This window comes from Staurois parvus, unplaced genomic scaffold (assembly GCF_062004578.1).
Source record: "Staurois parvus isolate SC_StPar_1 unplaced genomic scaffold, SC_StPar_1.0 ptg000530l, whole genome shotgun sequence".
In the NCBI taxonomy this organism is placed as follows: domain Eukaryota; kingdom Metazoa; phylum Chordata; class Amphibia; order Anura; family Ranidae; genus Staurois; species Staurois parvus.
In genome coordinates, this window is record NW_028318326.1 from 12,181,765 (window position 1) to 12,199,188 (window position 17,424).

General features: G+C 42.4%; 1 protein-coding gene and 1 long non-coding RNA gene across 4 annotated transcripts in view; one reads left to right on the forward strand and one right to left on the reverse strand.

Annotated features, from left to right (window-relative positions):
* Positions 1-9,535, reverse strand: part of ERICH2 (glutamate rich 2) — a 57,752-nt gene extending 48,217 nt beyond the window's left edge. For 2 of the 3 annotated variants that reach the window (XM_089690533.1, XM_089690532.1), the window contains exons 1-4: positions 9,410-9,535; positions 2,542-2,575; positions 1,858-1,885; positions 1,619-1,658 (exon numbers count right to left, since the gene is read on the reverse strand). In XM_089690533.1, the coding sequence (XP_089546659.1) occupies positions 1,619-1,658; positions 1,858-1,885; positions 2,542-2,575; positions 9,410-9,523 (216 nt within the window). In that variant the 5' untranslated portion in view covers positions 9,524-9,535. Of the gene's footprint in view, positions 1-1,618; positions 1,659-1,857; positions 1,886-2,541; positions 2,576-3,634; positions 3,678-9,409 lie in introns of all 3 variants that reach the window. The other variant, XM_089690534.1, reaches the window with a different exon arrangement.
* Positions 9,536-12,585: 3,050 nt separating this feature from the next.
* On the forward strand, positions 12,586-16,290 carry LOC149451643 (uncharacterized). Its single transcript, XR_016315003.1, has 2 exons — positions 12,586-12,703; positions 16,113-16,290. It is a non-coding gene; the product is annotated as an uncharacterized LOC149451643 (long non-coding RNA).
* Positions 16,291-17,424: the final 1,134 nt, after the last annotated feature.

The following is a 17,424-nucleotide window of genomic DNA, read 5'->3' on the forward strand; positions in this document are numbered from 1 at the left end:
TGTAACAGTATTTCTGCTATAGGGCGGCGGGGAAGCAGTTAACATATATTTACAAATTTCACATGAAAAATAATGCAAATTAGAAAAAAAACCCACTTTATTTCATTTGTAAATAACTTTGCCATGCTTTGTACTGGAATCATATTTTAGTGTGATTTTAAACAGCACAAATTACAGAATAAAATGTGCACTTTTTTATGTTAAGTAACACTATTTTTAAACTAACACTGCTCAAACAAAGAAAAAGTGTATTTTGTTGTGTTTTGTTACATTTAATTGTTTAAAGGATTGTGAAAAAATCATTGTTGCAAGACATTCACAAAACAAAAGCTTTATTTGTCCTTAAAACATATGTGCATTACATTTTTATCTTAAAGTGTTACTAAACCCACAAAAGTAAAATCAGTCTGTATATGCAGTAAATCAAGCTTGTTATACTCACTGTGGAACCTAAAGGGTAATCCTCAGCATTGTGTAAAAAGGATGTTTGATCCTGTCTTATCTGATCCTCCCCTTCTTCTACTGACCCCAATCCATCTACTGATAGAACAGGGCTCTAGGATACACTCTGCACATGCTCAGTTTGGTGTGTATTGCTAGAGAGGTTTTTTTTCTTTGAGAGGGTGCATGTGATCAGCACAGGGTCAATCAGAGCACTGTCCAGACGAGGAGAATGAAAACCCCTCCTACAAGCTTTAATCAATGCTCAGCCGGACACTGATAGAAGTCACAAGACTGATATATACTGCTGATGACAAAAGGTATTTAACAGTTTTTATTTACTAAAATTGCATTTCCATGTTCTGTGTACTGTGGGAGACCAGATACAGTGAATGCAGGGTCCTGGATTTAGCAGCACTTTAAGTAATGACAAAGTTATCGCCAAATAAACAGGCCCATATCAGAAATGTAAGAATTGCTTTGGTCCATAAGGGGTGAACAGGTGTGAGAGCCGAAGTGTGTGTGTGTATGTATATATATATATATATATATATATATATATATACATACATACATACATACATACACATACATATATATATATATATATATATATACACATATACACACACACACATACATACATACATACATACACACACACTTTCGCATAGGCATGACAGCTTTCTCATTGTGTTGACCAGTGCATGGGACAGAAATAAAAAAGGCATGGATCCTGAAACAGAGCTTTCTAATTTATCCACACTCTTTACAAGTCCCTCCACCTCTAAAAGTTGAACTCTGTACTGGCAAAACAAGAGACAGGGTCTTGTTCTGGGGTTATATTAGTTATATTACAGAAACATCAATAATAGCTGTACAGGTTTCTACTTCATTCTTTTATTTCCATGTCTCTGAAATATTTTACTTTGTAAGTCTAGGCACAAGGGCAACAAAAATTAATGTGTCGGATCATATCAGCTATGTATTATTTATTACAGGCATTTATATAGCACCGAAAATGTACACAGCACTATAGAAAATGAATGGTAAAACTGCTAGATGATAATTTGGAATAGTTTGCTCTATATCTAGAAAGGTTAATATATTATACTGTACATTGTATAAATAATTTGCTTGGCAATATGTAACTAATACATAACCATCTCTTGCTTACCTTGTTTGCAAACTCCTGATTTTCACAAGTATATGTTTTACTAAAAAAGAAACAATGAATCAATATTAGAAGATAACATTTTAACCCCTTTTTGCATTAGGTTGCAGACTCTGGCACTATACTGTATTACTAAATTCTAAAGCCAAATGCTTCCCATTTCTAACTGAATTTTAAGCTGGCAAAAGCTAAGTGATGAAATCTATGTGAATGCAGCATTATTTGAAATGGGCTCCACTTACCAGGTTCCAGCCCTCTTTAAAGAATCATCTTAAAAAAGAATGACAAAAAGCATTTAGTAAAGCAAATCATGAAGTAAAACAGTATTTTAAAAATGTATTTTCTACATTTCTTTCATTTTAGTGAAAACTCCAGATTTATAAAGATTGAATAAAAAAACTTTTGAAAGGCCATAAACATGCTAAAGTGGAACAAAAACTGTCAATTTAACTAATTCCAAAAACAGTTACATTCAAGAAAAGGAGTGAATGACAACTTTCACTGCTGCCTATGCTCTTAACTGGACTGTCAGTCCATCAAATGGCTGGTGTCATAACTGATCATAGCAGTGGTAATTAAGTGCAATTAACCCTTGCAGTGAGGGGGGCTTATATGAGATTTTGTTGGGTGGGTTTGGATCTATATACTTGGATTAAGTAGAGGATAACTACAGAACGTTAAAGGAAGTCTAAACTATCACATGCAGAGATTTCCTAACACGCTGAACTGATTCCTGAGCAACATATTATATGAGGTTCCTGTGTTGAATTGGTTTATTGTCACTCACATGGTAGCCATTGTGGTGTTGTATGTTATTGGGAACGGGTCCAAAGCAGAACAACCACTTAAATATTTTTTTATTGTAAGCTGGTCTGTTTTGCAAGGCTGTGCTAATTTGCTCAGAAATATGGTTAGTCTATATTCACCTTCTGGATCAAGCACTTGCAGGGTTCCTGGCACCTGAAAAATACAAGTCAGATTTAGAAACTTAATTTCTGAATGATTATGACACCAATACTTAAAGTATTTCTAAACCCAGGACCAGGGGCAGACTGACCATTCGGGCATTCAGGCATTGCCTGAGATCAGTAGGGGGCCCGGTGAGAGGCACAATTCACTAAGCAGTATCTTACCACATCCGAATATGCGGTAGGATATCGCATAGCATTTAAAAAAAAAAAAGTTTGAATTCACAAAAAATGCTACTAAAATGCCACGAGTTATTTTTTCAAGTATGCGGTATTTTAATAGTGAAAACCATGCGTTGTTTCAGCAGTCAGTGGGGTTCCTGGCTGACAGTTGAATGTAAAAGAAAGAACTGCCGACAGTTAAAAAAATTTAAAAAACGGCATGGGGTCCCCCCTGGTATGGATTTTGAGGGGAACTCCCACACCAAAATTTTTTTTTTGTTAAATGGCGTGGGGTCCTCCCCAAAATCCATATCAGACCCTTATCTGAGCATGCAGCCCGGCAGGTCAGGAAAAGGGGGGGATGAGCGAACGCCCCCCCCCCCCGAACCACACCAGGCCACATGCTCTCAACATCGGGGGGTGCTTTGGGACAGAAGGCCCCCCGAAGCACCTTGTCCCCATGTTGATGGGGAAAAGGGCCTCTTTCCCACAACCCTGGCCAGTGGTTGTGGGGGTCTGCGGGCGGGGGGGTATCAAAATCTGTAAGCCCCCTTTAACAAGATGAAGAGATGAAAACAAGATGAAAAAAATGAGACATCCATATATTTTATTCAGCAAAAAAAACAACCTGTTGGCATACCAGTATATGAATAAAGATATCCAGGAACAGACACTGAAGCAGCTCAGGTATACTGCAATGGTGCCATATGGAACTCTTCCAAATAAAACACAATTATCCAGAAATGTGGAGGAAGACCCGGAGCAGTTTTGTGTATAACAGAATTTTCCAAAAGAGAAAACAAAAGATGAAAAAAAAAGGAAATTCTCCAGTTGGTGCTCTGGATCCCCCACGCTCCTTTCTCTGGCAACTATTACAATGATTCTTTACCTTGTTCGCATGGACCCTGGAGACTGATCCATGAACATCAATCCTAATAAAGCAGATAAACATCATGTTTTCTATTTAAATCAGACAAAGTAATCCAAGGAAGCTAAATCACTGTATTGCAGAATGTTAGGAAACAATGAACAATTCTATTATATTTTCCATTCTATTATATTTTCCATTTCATGATCGCTATTTTGATTTTTTGTTTATTGCCAGGTATGCTCACTTTATTATTATTATTATTATTATTTAAAACTGGTATATTTCGAGGGCTTATGACGTCTATAGGATGTCAGGGGGTGGAGTTTTACCCTAATTGTCTTCACTGATTGGTGTATTGTCTGTTAAATGTGTTTTTGGTTTTCACTGCACTTTGTCACTTGGCTGACGAAGGGGCCCCGTGTGGTTCCAAAACTTTGCCACTGTTGATATTATGTGACCACTAAATCAAGCTCTGGACCCCTTTTGAGGATTCCTTGGTGTGCTGGTGGTATTTTTCTTTCTGGATTCTCTACCATTACCAGCCTGTGATCACTACATCACCCAAACGCTATTTACAGCCACTTGCAGGAACATGTGCCTTGGGAAAACTACATTTTGATCCCTTCCTGTCCCATAGCCAAAACAGTTGGTGAGAAGAAATCATGGCTGTCACCAGAGTCACTAGAACTTTGTGCCCCCATTAAAAGATTTCCCCTCTATTCCTGTTTTGGTAACAACCCAAAATGTGGGATTTTCTTTCACTTTGGGCTCTAATTCTTCTACACTCTGTTCAAAACTAAAAAAAAGTTTTGCCTTTAGTTATACTTTAAAGTATATGTAAACCCTCACCTTGTAAAACAACCCAATTAGTTTAAAACAGAAATGAAAGGCAAAACATTTGTGTGTACACAAAAAGAACCCTGTAAATACCGTTTTTTTCACCTCTTTTCTAAGTGATCACATACCCTCTAAGCTCCTTATGCAGCTGAGAACAAAGAGCGAAGGGGAGAAAAAACAGCAGTGCACTGAACTTCCCAGTGAAAGGGTGTGCAGGGGGGCGGGTGTGTCAGGACTAGTCTGATCATAGGAGGAGAGCAGGCTGAGTTCCTAGCATAGCTACAGAACTGACCACTCTGTGCTCTCCTGCCTAGTGTGATCAGTTTTAATAGGAAAGTAGAGGGACAGGCAGGAACACCAGAGATTTCACACAAAGGAAGCAATACAAAGATAACAGAATAGTTTTTCATACAAGTACAATGCCTTGAAAAAGTATTCATGCCCCTTGAGGTTTTCTATATTTTGACATGTTATAACCAAAAACATAAATGTATTTTATTGGGATTGTATGTGATAGACCAACACAAATTGGCACATAATTGTTAAGTGGAAGGAAAATGATAAATGGTTTGAATTTTTTTTACAAATAAATATCTGAAAAGTGTGACGTGCATTTGTATTTCGCTCTCTTTACTCTGATACCCCTAATTAAAATTTTGTGGACCCAATTGCCTTCAGAAGTCACCTAATTAGTAAATAGAGTCCACCTGTGTGTAATTTAATCTCAGTATATATACAACTGTTCTGTGAAGCCCTCAGAGGTTCATTAAAGAACATTAGTGAACAAACAGCATCATGAAGGCCAAGGAACACATAAGACAGGTCAAAGATAACATTGTGGGGAAATTTAAATTAGGGTTAGGTTATAAAAATAATAATAAATAGAACTGTTCTGTGAAGCCCTCAGAGGTTCATTAGAGAACATTAGTGAACAAACAGCATCATGAAGGCCAAGGAACACACCAGACAGGTCAGGGATAACATTGTGGGGAAATTTAAATTAGGGTTAGGTTATAAAATTAATAACAATACAACTGTTATACAAAATAATAAATATAACTGTTCTGTGAAGCCCTCAGAGGTTCATTAGAGAACATTAGTGAACAAACAGCATCATGAAGGCCAAGGAACACATAAGACAGGTCAAAGATAACATTGTGGGGAAATTTAAATCAGGCTTAGGTTATAAAAAAAATCTCAAGCTTTGAACATCTCACGGAGCACTGTTCAATCCATTATCTGAAAATGGAGAGTATGGCACAACTGCAAACCTACCAAGACATAGCCATCCACCTAAACTGACAGGCCGGGCAAGGAGAGCATTAGCCAGAGAAGTAGCCAAGAGGCCCATGGTAACTCTGGAGGAGCTGCAGAGATCCACAGCTCAGGTGGGAGAATCTGTCCACGGGACAACTATTAGTCATGAACTCCACAAATCAGGCCTTTATGGAAGAGTGGGGAGATCAGGGGTGCTTTTAATTTTTTTCTAAAATTGTATTATTTATTTTATTTTTACACTGTACCTTTATTATTTCTTTTTTGGTGATGACTTTTATTACTATCACAAGGGATGAACAACATCCCTTGTGATTGCATGTGCCATGACAGGTCCACTTTATGGAGAGATCTGGGGTCTATTAGATGCCAGATCTCTCCTTTGGCCTCCAATTCAGTTGATTAGACACAGATCAGTCTGATGGGCTGCATCACTAGCTGGTAACCAGCCAGTAAACACAGAATCAAAACCGGAAGTGACTAAATCCATGTTGTTTCCGGTTTTTGGTGACACACAGGGGGAGGAGAAACACCATTTTCTTCCGGGCGAGCCAAAGCTGCCAGTTGCATCTTTACTGGGCTCCCCGATCCCACGGGAGAGCCCAGTAAAGGTTGTGGCTGCTTCCACCACCTGTAAAAGTAATCCAGCGGCTACATAAAAGTAAATCGCCAACACTAAAATCATGGTTGTAGCCTCAACCGTGATCCTGGCAAAACCGCTTCACTACCAGGTGAAATATATACTTATGGCAGTATTGAAGCAGTTATTACCTTTCTCTGTCTTACCCCAGGGGCCACATAATGCTTACAGGGTAAGTGGTGTCATTCTCCACACAGCACGTTGAGTCTCATACCACTTAGTGAATGTAATTTATTTGTGTCATGTGGACTGTATTGTTATGTGGTCAGGGCTGGCGCTACCACTAGGCAAACAAGTAAGCCGGCTAGGGTGCAGCCATGGCTGTTGGTTTCCCTACTCTACGCCATTGCCGGATCTAGGGTGATGCTTGGGTGGACTACGCATCTCAGATTTCAGTGGTGTCCCCCCAGACCGGTCTTTCCGTGGACGCTGTGCTTGGCCACTGAGTGCCTTCCCCCATCTCCGCACCCATGGCTGGGACAAGGGGAGGGCAGCCTGGAGCACTGAAACTTGCAAAGGAGAAATGACAGGAGTGAGCCCAGAGGTGCAGGATGTGCTTTCCTCCCCCAATTAGTGGAGTCATCCTCCGTAAAGCAGATGATGCAAGATCGCTCTCACATCAGTATGTTCAATGTTTGATTCATTCCCTGGCTCCCTGTTTTCGAGAGATGAGAGGTCATTGGAGGAGATTGGAGGCGGGGTAATCAAACACAGCAGAACCTTCACCTCCTCCTGGCTTTCCACCTGTAAGTTTGGGGGGGGAGCTTACAGGCCGGGGAAACTGTACACAATGAAAGTGGGGGAGGGGTAACAATCATTTGTGCTGAGATGAGAGGTTTGTGCAGGAGAAGGGATGGGGGCTACTTTTTCCCGCAAAGGGTAGTAGGGATTATTGGGGGGGGGGGGGGGTTGAAATGCGTGATACGAGAAGCAATAAGGAGATATCAGCTAGGAGTAGGAGGAAGATTTGGGGAGGAGGGAACTTGGGTAAGGTGGGCGGATTTTATGTTGGGAAGGGTAATTTGGAGGGGTTTTAGCTAGAGGAGGGATTTGGGGGAATTTGCCCTAGGTGGCGGGATTGAAGGAAGTGACTAGTGCTGGGGGTGAGAGTTGTGCTAGGAGGGGAGATGGGGATGTGCTAGGAGAGAGGATTGGGGGGGGGAAGGGATTTGTGTCAGAAGGGGGGAATCCATGTTAGGAGTGTTTGGGGGGGAATCTGTACTAGGGGGGATTGGGGGTGGGATTTGTGCTGGGGGAGTTTTGCTAGGAAAGGGAATTTGGGGGAAAATTAGTGCTGGGCGGCGGCTTGTGGGAAATTCGTGCTAGGAGAGGTGGGATGGGGGGGGGGGGGATTTGTGCTAGGAGAGGGGATTGGTGGCGGGGAACTTGTGCTAGGAGAGGGGATGGGAGTGGGTGGGATTTGTGCTAGGAGAGGGGATTGGGGGGTCTGTGCTAGGAGAGGGGATGGGGGGTGTGATTTGTGCTAGAAGAGGGGATTGGGGGGGGTATTTGAGCTAGGAGGGAGGGTTTTGTGGGAGAAGATTTGTGCTATGAGAGGGGATTGGGGGGGGGATTTGTGCTAGGAGAGGGGATGGGGGGGGATTTGTGCTAGGAGAGGGAATTTGGGGGGATTTTTGCTAGGAGGGAGGGATTTGTGGGAGAGCATTTGTGCTAGGAGAGGGGATTGGAGGGGGGGGGGTATTTGTGCTAGGAGAGGATTGGAGGGGGGGATTTGTGCTAAGAGAGGGGATGGGGGGGGGGATTTGTGCTAGAAGGGAGGGATTGGGGAGGGGATGGAGGATTTGTGCTAGGAGAGGGGATTGGGAAGTGGAGGATTTGTGCTAGGAGAGGGGGTGGGGGTGGGGGGTGGGATTTGTGCTAAAAGAGGGGATTGGGGGGGGGATTTGTGCTAGGAGAGGGGATTGGGGAGGGGGTGGAGGATTTTTGCTAGGAGAGGGGATTGGGAAGTGGAGGATTTGTGCTATGAGAGGTGATTGGAGGGGGGATTTGTGCTAGAAGAGGGGATGGGGGGTGAGATTTGTGCTAGGAGAGGGGATGTGTGGGGGGGGAACTTGTGCTAGGAGAGGGGATGGGGGGTGGGATTTGTGCAAGGAGAGGGGATGGGGGTGGGATTTGCGCTTGGAGAGGGGATTGGGGGGGATTTGTGCTAGGAAGGAGGGATGTGTGCGAGAGGATTTGTGCTATGAGAGGGGATTGGGGGGGGGGGGATTTGTGCTAGGATAGGGGATTGAGGGGGGGATTTTTGCTAGGAGGGAGGGATTTGTGGGAGAGAATTTGTGCTAGGAGAGGGGATTGGGGGGGGGATTTGTGCTAACAGAGAGAGGATTGGAGGGGGGATTTGTGCTAGGAGAGGGGATTGGGGAGGGGATTTGTGCTAGGAGAGGGGATTGGGGAGGGGATTTGTGCTAGGAGAGGGGATTGGGGAGGGGATTTGTGCTAGGAGAGGGGATGGGGGTGGGATTTGTGCTAGGAGAGGGGATGGGGGTGGGATTTGTGCTAACAGAGAAAGGATTGGAGGGGGGATTTGTGCTAGGAGAGGGGATTAGGGAGGGGATTTGTGCTAGGAGAGGGGATGGGGGTGGGATTTGTGCTAAAAGAGGGGATTGGGGAGGGGGATTTGTGCTAGGAGGGAGGGATTTGTGGGAGAGGATTTGTGCTAGGGTGGAAAATTTGAGGGGAAAGAGCTCCCATTCTAGTGATGACTACACCGCGCCTATTCAGTCACATGTACATTTTGCAGCCCCGCCTCCAGTATACTATGGACCTATACGGTGTCAGCCCTGGATGTGTGCTCAGATGTGAACCCCTGCAGACAGAACACAGTGATGGTACAGACATGGCCATACATGATGTACAAAATAAAGCAAGGAAATGTATATGAAGGGAGATCAGCTATTCACAGCCACCAATCAGCTTTTATCCCCAGGGAAGTAAAACGAGGAATTTGATTGGTTGCCATGGACAAAAGCTCTCGATTTTAATTCTAATCCATGAAGCTAACATCACACTGGCCGCCTCACCTGCTCATCGTTCAATGCACGGAGCCACATCCCAGCACACACTGCAAGGCGAGGTCCACAACAACAGCTGGCACAACACACAGGTGAGCTCTGTTGCCATGGGAACGGACGCATGGCGGGTGCAGCGAAATGTCTCGGGTAGGAACTAAAGATACGCAGAAAAGTTCCGGCATAACTTTCAGCTTGGTGCTGGCGCATGCGCGCTGCCTGTCATCAATACCTAGCCTCAGTGTTAAGTACTAACATTTTGTTACTTTCTTTTAATAAATTGGCCTAAATGGTAATATTGGTGTCATGTAAATCCTAGACAGATACTGCATTTTATTGTTTCACACAGACTGCCTGCAACAAATGTAACAGGTCCTGGGGGTCTCAGCAGAATATCTGTGGTTGCATTTATTCAATCCAATGTTTTGAGGATTGAAAAATGCAAACATTTTGGAGCACACCCAATCAGCAGGCCATGTCTGGCATTGTGGTGCGCAGCATTGAAAAAAAAAGGAGCCAGTCAGAATGTTTTTTTGCTGTTGCTGTACGTTGGCAGCATGGTTTTGATGAAATAAATTCTCTAATATCACATTAAAGCTGAGCTCCAGGAAGAAAAATATTTGGATTAATTGTTGTCCCGTCTCTGGCAGATGCTGCGTTCAGTAAAACCCTCACAGACACAAATCCTGTACACCAATGTGAGTACCATACAATCCGCCCAGCCAATCAGAAGACATATTCTTATCACAGAATACAAGGTGTTCTCTGATTGGATGAGGCAGGGCCGGATCTAACCTATTTGATCTGGGGGTGCAGTGAAAAAAAAATGTCAAGGGGCATAATGGCAACATTTTGTGTGTCACACAGTGTCGCCACCTGGGAAACACTATTATGTATTAGGCTGTTAATAAATCAGGGTGATTAAACAGAACATGTGCCACCTTATATCAGATGTCCCTAGCAGAGTCCCCTTTTTCATCAGGAGTCCTCATCAGAGTTCCCCTTTACATCATGGCTACTCCCCCTTAATCAGTGTCTCCATCGGAGTGCCCCCTTTAATCAGGCATCCCAATCAGTGTGTCCCCTTACATCAGCTGTCCCCATCAGATACCCCCTTACATTAGGTGACTCCATCAGAATGCCCTCTTACATCAGGGTCCCCATCAGAGTGCCCCCTTACATTGTGTCCCCAATAGAGCCCCCCTTACATCAATTTTCCCCATCAGAGTCCCCCCTTACATCTGCTGTCCCTATTAGAGTGCCCCCTTACATCAGTGTTCCCAATTGACTCTCTGCTTACATCAGCTGTCCCCATCAGAGTGCCCCTTACATTAGGGTCCCCATCAGATTCTCCCCCTACACCAGTGTCCCCAATAGAGTGACCCCTTACATCAGTGTCCCCAATTGAGTCCCCACTTACATCAGCTGTCCCCATTAGAGTGCCCCCTTACATCAGGGTCCTTATCAGAGTACTCCATTAAGTCAGTGTCCCCATCAGAATACCCTCCTACATCAGTGTCCTCAACAGAGTCCTTCCTTACATCAGTTTTCCCCCACAAGAGTGTCTCTTACATCAACTGTCTGCATCAGAGTGGCTCGTGGATCTGTGGATGCATTCTTAGAGACCTGGGGGTGCACAATAAAATCAGGGGGGGGGCAAAGCACACTCCTGCAGCCCCCTAGATCTGGCCCAGGGATGAGGTGGTGATTGTGACATTCTTCCTCCTCTACCCAAATCCGTTCACAGAACACCTTGTAGTCTGTGACACGAATACAAGACTTTTGTTATGGACCAATGAGGTGGAAAGTTAGCGACCAGCTATGAGAACTGTACTAGAGCAAGTACTGTAGGGTTGGCTCTTACATTGGTAAGTTTGGCGTTGGAAGTTTGGGGTATTCATTGATGTATGAGATTCATGACACTGATTCACTCCAGCATCAGTGCTGAATGCCCAGCTGCTGCTATGCGCTGGGAGGACAGAGTTCCAATGTGCCCATCCCGGCACATCACACAGTTTTCATTTTCTTTCTTTTTTCTTGTTAGAAATTTATTGGTTAATGTACAACTCCTATATAAAAATGAACATACAAGCTTTTTAAAGCCACATTTTTAAAAAAAGATATTTATACTGTGGAGGAGTTCGAACTCCCGTTGAGTTTTTATTGCTGTGTTTCCCCCATTGAGGAAATTCTCCCTCTCTATTTGTCCTGGGATAAAAATGGAAAGGATATCCAAAGTATTATGGTTGTCACTGGAATAGAAGGGGAGGGAAAACCTGTTCCAGTGACAACCAAGTGGGGATTTTCCTTAATTTTGGAGAGCTTTCCTATTGCATTATTGTGACAGGAAGTGAAGGAATGTTTCTTCAAACCCAAACCTACTCACAATGTCAGTTATTACTGGTAGAAAAAGTTTGGGCAAAAAGAGAAAATTTAATTAGAGTTCGGTATTGAAGAAAGATAAACAAAAAACATTTTCACATATGATGGTGGGAGGGGGGAGATAAAAACCCAGCAATTGAGCCTCATTTTTACTGCAACTCAACCACTCACCATTTTGCTGCAGCAGCCAGGGGTGCACAATTCTATCCCTTGTCAGGCATACCAAATGCTGAGTGTGACCTGTTCAAGTGAATGGGGCTGAGCAGCAACCAACCTGCAGCCGCCCACAACGCACGTGGCTGAGATTTAGTTGTCCGGTATTTATGGGATTAAAATAAGCAGTGAGGAAGTGATTGAAAGAATAATTGTGATCAAATACACATCAATAGAAAACTGGAGGTCCATTGGGTTTAGATGTTGATAGATCTAACATACAGGACTATTTGTTGGAGACGTTTTTTTTTTGATGGAATAGAAATTAATATTAAATAACTGGATTACTACATACCCATAAATCTAACCAGCGAGAAATCAGTAGCAATTTTACAACTGCATAAAAAAATAAAATAATAATATTGAAGTGATTTCTTACTAAGGCTACATTCACACCAGAGCAAAGAGATTTTCAGGCGTTTATATTTAAGTGGTTTTGCGCATGTGTACAAGCAGTGTAGAAGAACACTTCAAGCGTTTTATATGTGTATAAAAGCTTTAGGTATATTTGAAAAATTGAGTGAGTGATCTCCACTTGATACCAAATCCCAATTCTGCACTAGTTGACACTAAAGTTACACCTATTTTTTTTTAGCAACCAACACTCTTGATTCATGCAAAAATATCCTGGAAAATCTCCCTGTGTCGGTTGAAATGGACAAGCCCATTTTGAAATAATAAATCTATCTTCTTACACCAGAGGAAACACAGGTACTACAACTGGGCTTGACCTTTTGCCCAGACTCTAATGTAGATCGTTTTGAAATCATAAAAGATATAATTGATTTGCTAGACATTTAATGTTTAAGGTTCTCTATGACAAACCCAATGATAGAAATCGATCTCAGGCCAGTGGCAATTCTGCATCCTCTAATCTTGATTTACGAGCAATGCAAGATCTTATGGAACTGTGGGAAGAGGGTCAAGTGGACCTTGATGGTACTCAGAGGGTGGATGTGTCCCCCTGAGACCCCTTGTTCCCCCCTCCCCATCGATACAAAAAAAATCAGGTACATTCCCAGTATTAAGTAATAATCCCAATATTTGGGCCTTCGTACAACAAACCATGAAGGAAATTCAGAAGGTTGCTTGGAAAAATACCGAAAACAGGCAATTTGTCTTTATCCCACAGAAAGGCACTTACACAAAATATAGTCATTAAACCAACAGACAAAGGTGGGAACATGGTAATTCAAGATCTCCCACAGTACGAACAAATGTGTATGCAAATCTTAAATAACAAACAGTGGTATAGACCAATCTCCAAGACAGTCATTGACAATTATATTAGGGAATTTAGGAATTTGATTTTGAGAGCTTATCAGAACAGCGTTATTGATAAAGACAAGCCCATTTTGAAATAATAAATCTACCTCCTCATCTTCTTACACCAGAGGAAACACAGGTACTACAACTGGGCTTGACCTTTTGCCCAGACTCTAATGTAGATCATTTTGAAATCATAAAAGATATAATTGATTTGCTAGACGTTTAATGTTTAAGGTTCTCTATGACAAACCCAATGATAGATATCGATCTCAGGCCAGTGGAAATTCTGCATCCTCTAATCTTGATTTACGAGCAATGCAAGATCTTATGGAACTGTGGGAAGAGGGTCAAGTGGACCTTGATGGTACTCAGAGGGTGGATGTGTCCCCCTGTGACCCCTTGTTCCCCCCTCCCCATAGATACAAAAAAAAAATCAGGTACATTCCCAGTATTAAGTAATAATCCCAATATTTGGGCCTTCGTACAACAAACCACGAAGGAAATTCAGAAGGTTGTTTGGAAAAATACCAAAACAGGCAATTTGTCTTTATCCCACAGAAAGGCACTTACACAAAATATAGTTATTAAACCAGCGGACAAAGGCGGGAACATGGTAATTCAAGATCTCCCACAGTACGAACAAATGTGTATGCAAATCTTAAATAACAAACAGTGGTATAGACCAATCTCCAAGTCAGTCATTGACAATTATATTAGGGAATTTAGGAATTTGATTTTGAGAGCTTATCAGAACAGTGTTATTGATAAAGACACATGGTTGTACTTGAACACTAAAGAACCCCAAATTCCCATCTTCTATGCTCAACCCAAGGTGCACAAATCTCCAAGCACTCCCTCTGGCCATCTGATTGTATGCAGTTGTGATAGTCTTACCGAAAACACCAGTTGTCTGATAGACAAGTGTTTACATCCCCATGTTAAATCCGTGTTCTCATTTGTTAAAGATACAATTGATCTATTGAGCTACATGTGCCCAAAGATACCTGTCTATTGCCATTGATATCGAGACCCTTTACAATTGTCATGTTTCACATAACTGTCATATACCTTTAAGTGTGCTTTGCATTTTGTCTCTGCTCCCCCCTTCCTCTGGTTTAGTTCTTGCTGTATATATAGCCCACCCCTTTTCCCCATAATGCATTTCAGCTTCTAGCCTCATGTCCCGCCACATGTGCAGGGAGGAAATATTGACCAAAAACTTCTACAACTTGAGACACATTGGATATATAAATTAAATGCCACTTTCCATCCAGGCCTGAATGAATCCTTAAGCTTTAGACCATTTCTATAATTACTACCCTGCTCTGCAGTATTACCCCACGTCTCTCAGCCATACAACAAGGTTTATACTTGATCTTGTACCTATGCAATCCTGATGTTTATTGTTAATTTAAAATGGATGTATTGGTTTATGTTTTATTTCATAATTGTGATTTTGAGCTGTCTGTAATATTTGTCCAGAATGATTCTCCCCCAGCTTTCTCGATAACTAATAGATAAACAATTTTCTAAGTATTTCTCTATGTATTTTTCTCAGGTTCTGAACAGGCGTCCCTAGGTGTGATTGTACAGACGCCCAGGGTGCAGTCTTTCAGTCTGACCACTGTGCCATTATGTGCACTGCTAGCGGATTGGAGTCTATTAATTCCCTATTTTTTACCATCATGTGGGGCAGGGGCAGACTGACAACTCATGGGGCCCCTGTGCCCTTGCCCACACTCAAAAAAGCTTATAAAAAAGGTACCAGGGGCATTTCATGGGGCTACTGACCCCAGGCCCTCGGGCAGTGCCCGAGTGCTCGAATGGTCAGTGTGCGCCTGATGTCGGGATTTCATCACCTTTAGGGTATTGACAACAAAGTTTGTTGTGATCTTATTTTGCCACTAGATGGCACGTTATATTTTGTTTGATTTTTTCTATGTGCTTTGCTGGCCTTCTAACCATTGGTGGTGTTGTTTCAATCTTAATCCCTGCTAATTCATAGCAGAGCTTGTTGTGATCTTATTTAGCCACTAGATAGCAGGTTATAGTCTGTTGGATTTCTTTTGAGTGCTGTGTTGGTCTTCTGACCATTGGTGGCGTTGTTTATATCGCTATCCCTGCAATTCTACAGCCTTATGGTTGTATGGGAGTCTTGGACTGTAAATATTTGCTCATGCACCATGATGCCATCCACGCATGTGCAGTGACACACTGGACATCCGCACCCGACCAGTGACGTCATACGTCGGCCAGGTGGAAGGTATATAAGGGCTGATTAGATTGGGAATGGTGTTTTGGCCACATTGGTGATTCCTCAACACTGAGACTGTGTGTGATCTCTACATTTCTATGGATCTAATCTTTAGTAAGGACGATACTGGGATACTTTGCTGAGTTAGTAGTTACCGATGTGACCCCCAAGACTTTCTTATACTCCTTGTGAGCAATTCTTTCTTGGCTTTTTCTTCCTTAGTGTGAGTCTTGGTGAATAAGGCAGACCTCTGACATCTAGCAGTGACCTTCTGATGTTAATGATCTTCCTCTCTTCCCCTTTTTTGTAAGTGATTTATGTGGATACAAAACCTGTTTTCTCCTCTATTTTTTTCTGATGGTCATACGTGCATATTCTGTTTAGGTGGACATTTGGTCCTTTTTGTGCCTTCTGCAATTACACAGACGCCTAGGCCTTTGTTTCAGCATTTGCCTGTCACTGTTTCAATGAATGATATTGGCAGCATATTTTTAAGGTTAAGCGGGGGCTCATAATTTTAAATGTTCCAATTTGATGTGGTATGTTTGATATGGTATATTTATGTTTGATTGATTAATGTCTTTGATACAATTGTAGACTGTACTGTCTCTTCCCCTGAGGAATCGCAGGATGGGTGAAACATGTAGGGAAGCACCATCTATGCCATCTATGCACCGCAGAAAACAGTCAAGAATGCTGTTATTGTCAAGTTTGATGTACCTGCCTGTATCCAATGTAACTTTATTGCAATAAATTGGTGAAAAACGTTTAAAAATCAGTTGGTTTATTGCTACAGACCTCCACAATCCCATAACCACTCTCTTTTGTATAACTTTAGGTATATTGGTTTTAGACAATGGGAAGAACTAAGGGGAGGAGACCATCTTTTATGGGCTAAAAAATGCCTGAAAATATAAAGCTCAAAAAACCTTCCCATTGAAGTCTATGGGGCCAAAATGTCCAAATCTGCCTCAAAAGTGGATCATGTAGCTTTTGGAGCATCAGACATTGAGCTACAGGCATCTGAGTGCATATATATGAACAGCCATCACTGAAATACATGGGATTTAGGATGTTGAGGGTTTTGGAGCTTCATGCTAGTGGTGGACCACAGCCCTTGACCTGTATAGCACCCTGCAGCTAACTACGCATTGAACCAAGTGCTAAGGTGACTGTCTTTGTAGGATCCCATACCTGAAGCAGCATTACAAGCTGTCCCCATGGCATGGGGCCAAGATAAGTCTCCTCAGATTTTACAGAAGTTGCACTCTTCCAGATAAACCACTTCTATCCTGGTATTAGAACACAGTGAGGGGTTGACTGAAGAATCAGAAGATAAAATAACAAACTAGTTAAAGAAAAACTAAGAGAAAGGGCCCATCATATTCAGACACAAGTACAAAACTGATGGCTCACAGAGTGGGGTAGGGTTATAGGGGAGGCACCTAGGGGGCATGTCCTCTAAAGCTTTGCCAGTGTCCAATCACTTGAAGGTACATGCCTATAACCCATAATGTTTCCACTGACCACCATCATGCAGGAACATTCCTCCATTGACCACCAACACATAAGGACATTCCTCCACTGATCACCAATCAGGGACATCGTTATTGTTAATATTATTAAATCTACAACTTTCTCAGTATGTGATGTACCAAATGCAGGCGTAATATTTTAGCAGGGGTTCCCTAAAACTTGAAAAATACTTCAAGGGTTCCTCTGATGAATGTGTCTAGAGCAACCTTTCTCAACCTTTTTAACACAAAGTCTGGGTCATATGGAATCTCATAGGATTCTGTCCCACATTTCCTAAGTCCTGATGCCCTGCCTGAGTCTCATGTTACTCTGCCCCCTTTCACAACCTAACGAGAGGCCTAGTCTGTCCCGGTGAGTATAGCACCCCCCCTTC